This window comes from Mizuhopecten yessoensis, unplaced genomic scaffold, assembly GCF_002113885.1.
Source record: "Mizuhopecten yessoensis strain PY_sf001 unplaced genomic scaffold, ASM211388v2 scaffold921, whole genome shotgun sequence".
NCBI classification, from domain to species: domain Eukaryota; kingdom Metazoa; phylum Mollusca; class Bivalvia; order Pectinida; family Pectinidae; genus Mizuhopecten; species Mizuhopecten yessoensis.
The window spans coordinates 356,159-365,871 of record NW_018403788.1 but is presented as its reverse complement, the minus strand read 5'-3'; the positions used below and the strand labels follow the sequence as shown (position 1 = coordinate 365,871).

Genomic DNA, 9,713 nt, shown 5'->3' with positions numbered 1-9,713 from the left:
TAACTCCACAAATTATGGTCGGATAATGGCGGTTATCGAACTTGTCCGAGCTTTCATGGTAATTAACCTTGTTGTGAAGTTTGAAGTTAATCCGTTAATAATTACTCGAGATATCGAGCAGACATCGTTCGCATGCCCGCCCGCCCGCTCACGTGATAACATAATACGTCCCCGTCTTCGACGGGCGTATAAAAAGTTTGCAAGTATGAAATTATGTCTCAGGCAATCAGAAATGACGGTTAGTTACATTGAATTACTCAAGGAGGATATCCAAGGAGTATTACAATGTACCACCAAAATAGACACTGGTTCATCAGAAAGGGCAATAAAACGTTATTACTTACATTGAAAAACTTCATTAACCACTATTTCTTTTTATGTTTTATTTTCATTTAATTTCCATAAAGTCTACATATTATTGAATGGACAGCTAGGACATATCACTCACGATATATCTACTAAATCTGTAAAAGTCGGACAGGTACCTACATTGTCTGCCTCAGACAGGCGGGCGGGATCCTTGGACACGAGTGAGGCCAGATTGAGGTAGACATTCAGATGGTTAGGGGCCACTCGTGTTGTGTAACTTTTACCTGGAATAAAGAAAGAACCTTCTATGTTGTATTAGGTACATAGAGGAACACACAGAATGCATGGAATCAGTCTCATTTGACTGACTCTTGAAGTCAGCCTTGTGTGACTGACACTGTGTAATCAGTGTTAGGTAACTGAAACTGACCTGGGATAATAGGAGGGAACAGGTCCATGGCTCGTTTGTAGGCGGACTCTGCCTCGGTGGTCTGGTTCATAGTGTTGTATGTCCTCCCTACATTCATGTGGGCCCCAATATCATCTGGCTGTACACTGTAACATTGACACGCTACGGTCAACTTACTGTAACTACTTGACAATGATTTATATTGAATTAGACTAATGGATCAATACTCAGGAAAGATAGATATATCAATACTCAGAAAGATAGATCAATATTCAGACATATAGATCAATACTCAGATAGACATTTAGATCAATACTCAGACAGACAGATAGATCAATACTCAGACAGACATATAGATCAATACTCAGACAGACAGATAGATCAATACTCAGATAGACAGATAGATCAATACTCAGTCAGACAGATAGATCAATACTCAGACAGACAGATAGATCAATACTCAGAAAGACAGATAAATCAATACTCAGACAGACAGATAGATCAATACTCAGATAGATAGATATATCAATACTCAGACAAACAGATAAATCAATACTCAGACAGACAGATATATCAATACTCAGACAGATATATAGATCAATACTCAGACAGAACGATAGATCAATACTTTAGATGGACAGATACATCATTACTCAGACAGATAGATCAATACTCAGACAGACAGATAGATCAATACTCAGACAGACAGATAGATCAATACTCAGACAGACAGATAAATCAATACTCAGACAGACAGATAAATCAATACTCAGACAGATATATAGATCAATACTCAGACAGATAAATCAATACTCAGACAGACAGATAGATCAATACTCAGAAAGACAGATAAATCAATACTCAGACAGATATATAGATTAATACTCAGACAGATAAATCAATACTCAGACAGACAGAGAGATCAATCCTCAGACAGACAGATAGATCAATACTCAGACAGACAGACATTTAGATTAATACTCAGACAGACAGATAGATCAATACTCAGATAGACATTTAGATCAATACTAAGATAGACAGATAGATCAATACTCAGATAGACATTAAGATCAATACTCAGACAGACAGATAGATCAATACTCAGAAAGACAGATAAATCAATCCTCAGACAGACAGATAGATCAATACTCAGACAGACGGATAGATCAATACTCAGATAGACATTCAGATCAATACTCAGACAGACATATAGATCAATACTCAGACAGACAGATAGATCAATACTCGGATAGACAGTCAGATCAATACTCAGACAGACAGACAGACAGATCAATACTCAGATAGACATTTAGATCAATACTAAGATAGACAGATAGATCAATACTCAGATAGTCATTAAGATCAATACTCAGACAGACAGATAGATCAATAATCAGATAGACATTCAGATCAATACTCAGACAGACATATAGATCAATACTCAGACAGACAGATAGATCAATACTCGGATAGACAGTCAGATCAATACTCAGACAGACAGACAGACAGATCAATACTCAGATAGACATTTAGATCAGTACTCAGACAGACAGATAGATCAATACTCAGACAGACAGCTAGATCAATACTCAGATAGACATTCAGATCAATACTCAGACAGACAGATAGATCAATAATCAGATAGACATTCAGATCAATACTCAGACAGACAGATAGATCAATACTCAGATAGACATTCAGATCAATACTCAGACAGACAGACAGACAGATCAATACTCAGATAGACATTTAGATCAATACTCAGACAGACAGATAGATCAATACTCAGATAGACATTCAGATCAATACTCAGACAGACAGATAGATCAATACTCAGATAGACAGACAGATCAATCCTCAGACAGATAAATCAATACTCAGACAGACAGATATATCAATACTTTAGATGGACAGATAAATCATTACTCAGACAGATAGATCAATACTCAGACAGAATGCAGACAGAACGCAGACAGAAAAATCAATACTCAAGATTGAAAGATCAATACTGAGACAAGAATCCACAGGAGTGGATGTGTCGCCTGCACAGCGCTTTTAGTGAGAAAAGTGTTTTGGCTTGAACAACAGCAATCCCATGAAAACAGTCAGTGTGAAGTTTTAAGGTTGATCGTCCCAAGGAAACTGGACTTATTGCACGGAAACAGCTTTTCTATTTATAGTAACTGTGACATTGACCTTTGACCTTCCGAACTGAAAAGCAATCCCAAGCAAGCACTATTGGTAAGAAAGAGCTGTATGAAGTTTGATTTTGATCAACCAAAAGAAACTAGTTATTGCACAGAAACTGATTGTCTACTTATAGTAATGGTTACCTTGACCTTTGACCTTCTGACCTGAAAAGCAATCTCAAGTAAATACTTTTGGTAAGAAAGCAATGTATGAAGTTTGAGTTCAATCAACCCAAGGGAACTCGAAAGTTCTCGCACAGAAACCGTGTTTAGGAAGCCGCAACTTACGACGCCGACAAAGTAATACCTACATATGTTGACATGTTAGGAATTATCAAACAGTAATGAGTCCTTAGATAAACTGAGAATACACACAGTGACACTAAGGTATACACACCTGGCTGCCTTAATGAAGTACTCCAGTGCTTCAGAGTAACGTTCCTCCTTCTCCAATGCATGACCCACATTATTAAAGCACTTTGCATTCCTCTGATTGACCTTCAATGCGGACTTAAACAAGGTATACTCAGATTTCCTAGAAAGAAAAAACAAATCTTTGATAGCATTAACAGCTAGCTCATTGATAATGTATTACAAGGTTGAGCACTAACAGCTAGCTCATTGATATTGTATTACACACAGGTTGAGCACTAACAGCTAGCTCATTGATAATGTATTACACACAGGATGAGCACTACATGTAACAGCTAGCTCATTGATATTGTATTACACACAGGTTGAGCACTAACAGCTAGCTCATTGATAATGTATTACACACAGGATGAGCACTAACAGCCAGCTCATTGATAATGTATTACATACAGGATGAGTATTAACAGCTAGCTCATTGATAATGTATTACACACAGGTTGAGCACTAACAGCTAGCTCATTGATAATGAATTTAACACAGGACGAGAACTAACATTAACAGCTAGCTCATTGATATTGTATTACACACAGGTTGAGCACTAACAGCTAGCTCAGTGATAGTGTATTACACACAGGATGAGCACTAACAGCTAGCTCATTGATAATGTATTACACACAGGACGAGCACTAAGAGCTAGCTCATTGATAATGTATTACACACAGGTTGAGCACTAATAGCTAGCTCATTGATAATGTATTACACACAGGTTATGCACTAACAGCTAGCTCATTGATAATGTATTACACACAGGATGAGCACTAACAGCTAGCTCATTGATAATGTATTACACACAGGTTTAGGACTAACAGCTAGCTCATTGATAATGTATTATACACAGGATGAGCACTAATAGCTAGCTCATTGATAATGTATTACACACAGGATGAGCACTAACAGCTGGCTCATTGATAATGTATTACACACAGGATGAGCACTAACAGCTAGCTCATTGATAATGTATTACACACAGGATGAGAACTAACATCAACAGCCAGCTCATTGATAATATATTACACACAGGATTAGGACTAACAGCTAGCTCATTGATAATGTATTATACACAGGATGAGCACTAATAGCTAGCTCATTGATAATGTATTACACACAGGATGAGAACTAACATCAACAGCCAGCTCATTGATAATGTATTACACACAGGATTAGGACTAACAGCTAGCTCATTGATAATGAATTTACACACAGGATGAGCACTAACAGCTAGCTCATTGATAATGTATTACACACAGGATTAGGACTAACAGCTAGCTCATTGATAATGTATTACACACAGGATGAGCACTAACAATTAGCTCATTGATAATGAATTAAACACAGGATGAGAACTAACATCAACAGCCAGCTCATTGATAATGAATTTAACACAGGATAAGTATTAACAGCTAGCCCCTTGATATTGAATTTAACACAGGATTAGGACTAACAGCTAGCTCATGGATAATGAATTACACACAGGATGAGAACTAACATTAATAGCTAGCTCATTGTTAATGAATTTAACACAGGATGAGTTATTGATAATGAATTTAACACAGGATGAGAACTTACATCAACAGCCAGCTCATTGATAATGAATTTAACACAGGATGAGTATTAACAGCTAGCTCATTGATAATGAATTTAACACAGGATGAGAACTAACATTAATAGCTAGCTCATTGTTAATGAATTTAACACAGGATGAGTTATTGATAATGAATTTAACACAGGATGAGAACTTACATCAACAGCCAGCTCATTGATAATGAATTTAACACAGGATGAGTATTAACAGCTAGCTCATTGTTAATGAATTTAACACAGGATGAGCACTAACAGCTAGCTCATTGATAATGAATTAAACACTAATTACATAAAAGGTTCATTCAGTAGGTAAATCTGTTAATGGACTGTGAATGTATACATGTATGACTTCTGTTTACTTTATTTCACAGTTACAGTAGATATGACCTGACCCGTCCGGTAAAGCATGGTGAGTAGGCGTATAAGAAACAAAGGCTCTACCGGGTTCTAATCATTGGTTATATTCATTCAGATATGGAAGAGGCCATTGCTGATAATGTGTGTTTGGCCATATATTATGGCACAATTAATGGACAGAGTGGACCCACAAGGAAGTACAAACACAATGAGCCCTGTCAATGAAGTACAAACACAATGAGCCCTGTCAATGAAGTACAAACACAATAAGCCCTTTAAATGAAGTACAAACACAATGAGCCCTGTCAATGAAGTACAAACACAATGAGCCCTGTCAATGAAGTACAAACACAACGAGCCCTGTCAATGAAGTACAAACACAATGAGCCCTGTCAATGAAGTACAAACACAATGAGCCCTGTCAACGAAGACAAACACAATGAGCTCTGTCAATGAAGTACAAACACAATGAGCTCTGTCAATGAAGTACAAACACAATGAGCTCTGTCAATGAAGTACAAACACAATGAGCCCTGTCAATGAAGTACAAACACAATGAGCCCTGTCAACGAAGACAAACACAATGAGCCCTGTCAACGAAGACAAACACAATGAGCCCTGTCAATGAAATACATGCAAGCTGTTTCATACCAGCATCATACTTACCACTCCCTGTTTCTGTGGTGAGTCTTTACTCCATGCGTTAGTAAAAGGAGACCAAACAAGCCCCATAAAATAGGCTTCAAGCTTCTGTGAAACAGCAGAAAAGTAGAAAACAAAACATAAACAAAAGTAAAAACAAAACAAAGGTCTGTCTGAACTTGGTTATCTGCCTTTACTACTGCAGTCACACGTGTCTCTAGTCACAACCAATAGTATATATCATTGGGGGGAATAGTTACAAGGAGAGAAGATGTTTTTATTTTTACATCATATATAATCAATATTATGTCTATAACACTTCATGTTTGAAATTAATTAAATATTGCTTAATAGTTGTGTAAATAGGGTATAAAGCTGCTACCAAGAACACAGGACAAAAGTATATGGTTTTACAACATTAGTCAACAAGTGACACATTAGTATACTCCGCTGGATCAAAGTCTGAATGGACCATGTTATAGTATACTCCACTGGATCAAAGTCTGAATGGACCATGGTATAGTATACTCCGCTGGATCAAAGTCTGAATGGACCATGGTATAGTATAATGGACCATGTTATAGTAATGATTGCTTTATTGTAGCAAATGTCAAGGATGTCAGATGACCAAGTTCAACATCAGAAGAACAATAATGAATCAAACTTGTGGTCAGCATGCTCAAACATGATATATAAGGTAAAAAGGGCGTGCTGACAGATACATGTGGCATTCAAAGAAAAGTCAAAACAGGAAGCAGAGTAAAATAGTAACACCCTAACAGGAAGTACAGTAAAATAGTTACACCCTAACAGGAAGTACAGTAAAATAGTTACACCCTAACAAACAGGAAGTACAGTAAAATAGTAACACCCTAACAAGAAGTACAGTAAAATAGTTTAACTCTAGCTAACAGGAAGTACAGTAAAATAGTTACACCCTAACAGGAAGTACAGTAAAATAGTAACACCCTAACAGGAAGTACAGTAAAATAGTTACACCCTAGCTAACAGAAAGTACAGTAAATAGTAACACCCGACAGGAAGTACAGTAAAATAGTAACACCCTTACAGGAAGTACAGTAAAACAGTTACACCTTTACAGGAAATACAGTAAAATAGTTACACCCTAGCTAACAGGAAGTACAGTAAAATAGTAACACCCTAACAGGAAGTACAGTAAAATAGTTACACCCTAACAGGAAGTACAGTAAAATAGTTACACCCTAACAGGAAGTACAGTAAAATAGTTACACCCTAACAGGAAGTACAGTAAAATAGTTACACCCTAACAGGAAGTACAGTAAAATAGTTACACCCTAACAGGAAGTACAGTAAAATAGTTACACCCTAACAGGAAGTACAGTAAAATAGTTACACCCTAACAGGAAGTACAGTAAAATAGTTACACCCTAACAGGAAGTACAGTAAAATAGTTACACCCTAACAGGAAGTACAGTAAAATAGTTACACCCTAACAGGAAGTACAGTAAAATAGTTACACCCTAACAGGAAGTACAGTAAAATAGTTACACCCTAACAGGAAGTACAGTAAAATAGTTACACCCTAACAGGAAGTACAGTAAAATAGTTACACCCTAACAGGAAGTACAGTAAAATAGTTACACCCTAACAGGAAGTACAGTAAAATAGTTACACCCTAACAGGAAGTACAGTAAAATAGTTACACCCTAACAGGAAGTACAGTAAAATAGTTACACCCTAACAGGAAGTACAGTAAAATAGTTACACCCTAACAGGAAGTACAGTAAAATAGTTACACCCTAACAGGAAGTACAGTAAAATAGTTACACCCTAACAGGAAGTACAGTAAAATAGTTACACCCTAACAGGAAGTACAGTAAAATAGTAACACCCTAACAGGAAGTACAGTAAAATAGTTACACCCTAACAGGAAGTACAGTAAAATAGTTACACCCTAGCTAACAGGAAGTACAGTAAAATAGTTACACCCTAACAAGAAGTAAAGTAAAATAGTTAAACCCTAGCTAACAGGAAGTACAGTAAAATAGTTACACCCTAACGGGAAGTACAGTAAAATAGTTACACCCTAGCTAACAGAAAGTACAGTAAATAGTTACACCCTAACAGGAAGTAAAGTAAAATAGTAACACCCTTACAGGAAGTACAGTAAAATAGTTACACCCTTACAGGAAGTACAGTAAAATAGTTACACCTTAACAGGAAGTACAGTAAAATAGATACAACCTAACAGGAAGTACAGTAAAATAGTTACACCTTAACAGGAAGTACAGTAAAATAGATACAACCTAACAGGAAGTACAGTAAAATAGATACAACCTAACAGGAAGTACAGTAAAATAGATACAACCTAACAGGAAGTACAGTAAAATAGTTACACCCTAACAGGAAGTAAAGTAAAATAGTTACACCCTAACAGGAAGTACAGTCAAATAGTTACACCCTTACAGGAAGTACAGTAAAATAGTTACACCCTTAAATCTGGAATTTCTGGGTTTTCTTGTTTTTTGTTAAGATATTCCTATTTTTATATCACTTGTGAACTGGTTAACCATCAATGACAAAATTTCTTTCTGCAAATGAAGGTCTTAATCATAAAATGTTATTTTGAAATTGGACTACAAAAAGGAAACATGAGGTGGTGAATAACAGCAAAGCTGGCTTATTCAATGATAAAAAGACAAAAAAAGGAGTATGTTTTGACTTCTACACAACATTTCACCCCTTAGGAATATGGTGAGGCCCTGTATCCATAAACAGTTCTCAACATCAAATTCAACTTATGTGCTGCTTGAAATATCTATCTTAACTGCAGAAGGCCTGAAGCTTCACAGCACAACCTGCTAGTGGGGAATATTGGCTATAATTAGTAAAACATGATCAACACAGCATAACTCACTTGTGGTGATTGAGGAGTAGTTGAAATCCCAGGGCAACCAGCATACAGAAGCCCATACTAGGAGTGTAGAGGATACGCTCAGCTACCACAAAACCAACCGGGAAAAATAGGTTGGAGGCAGGAATAAAGGGAAGCACCATAAGAGTCAGCCCCTGGTAAACATAAACATTCACAACACATCAGGGAATATATAGACTTAAAATGATGATGGTTCTGTTCTCTCTCCCACACTGACTTAAAATGATGATGGTTTTGTTCTCTCTACCACACAGACTTAGATGATGATGGTTCTGTTCTCTCACCCACACAGACTTAGATGATGATGGTTCTGTTCTCTCACCCACACAGACTTAGATGATGATGGTTCTGTTCTCTCTCCCACACAGACTTAGATGATGGTGGTTCTGTTCTCTCTATCATACAGACTTAGATGATGATGGTTCTGTTCTCACTCCCACACAGACTAAGATGATGATGGTTCTGTTCTCTCTATCACACAGCCTTACAATGATGATGGTTCTGTTCTCTCTCCCACACAGACTAAGATGATGGTGGTTCTGTTCTCTCTATCACACAGACCTACAATGATGATGGTTATGTTCTCTCTACCACACAGACGTAGATGATGCTGGTTCTGTTCTCTCTCCCACACAGACTTAGATGATGATGGTTCTGTTCTCTCTCCCACACAGACTTAGATGATGATGGTTCTGTTCTCTCTACCACACAGACTTAGATGATGGTGGTTCTGTTCTCTCTCCCACACAGACTAAGATGATGGTGGTTCTGTTCTCTCTATCACACAGACCTACAATGATGATGGTTATGTTCTCTCTCCCATACAGACTTAGATGATGATGGTTCTGTTCTCTCTACCACACAGACTTAGATGATG

The 9,713-nt window shown here is 37.1% G+C and overlaps 1 protein-coding gene across 1 annotated transcript in view; it reads right to left on the bottom strand.

Moving 5' to 3' along the window:
• LOC110455101 (transmembrane and TPR repeat-containing protein 3-like) overlaps nucleotides 1-9,713 on the bottom strand; it is a 60,292-nt gene that overhangs the window by 22,049 nt on the left and 28,530 nt on the right. Inside the window, exons 9-13 of the mRNA XM_021505048.1 lie at nucleotides 8,819-8,970; nucleotides 5,944-6,027; nucleotides 3,305-3,442; nucleotides 740-864; nucleotides 490-593 (exon numbers count right to left, since the gene is read on the bottom strand). Coding sequence (XP_021360723.1) covers nucleotides 490-593; nucleotides 740-864; nucleotides 3,305-3,442; nucleotides 5,944-6,027; nucleotides 8,819-8,970 — 603 coding nt within the window. The remainder of the gene's footprint in view (nucleotides 1-489; nucleotides 594-739; nucleotides 865-3,304; nucleotides 3,443-5,943; nucleotides 6,028-8,818; nucleotides 8,971-9,713) is intronic.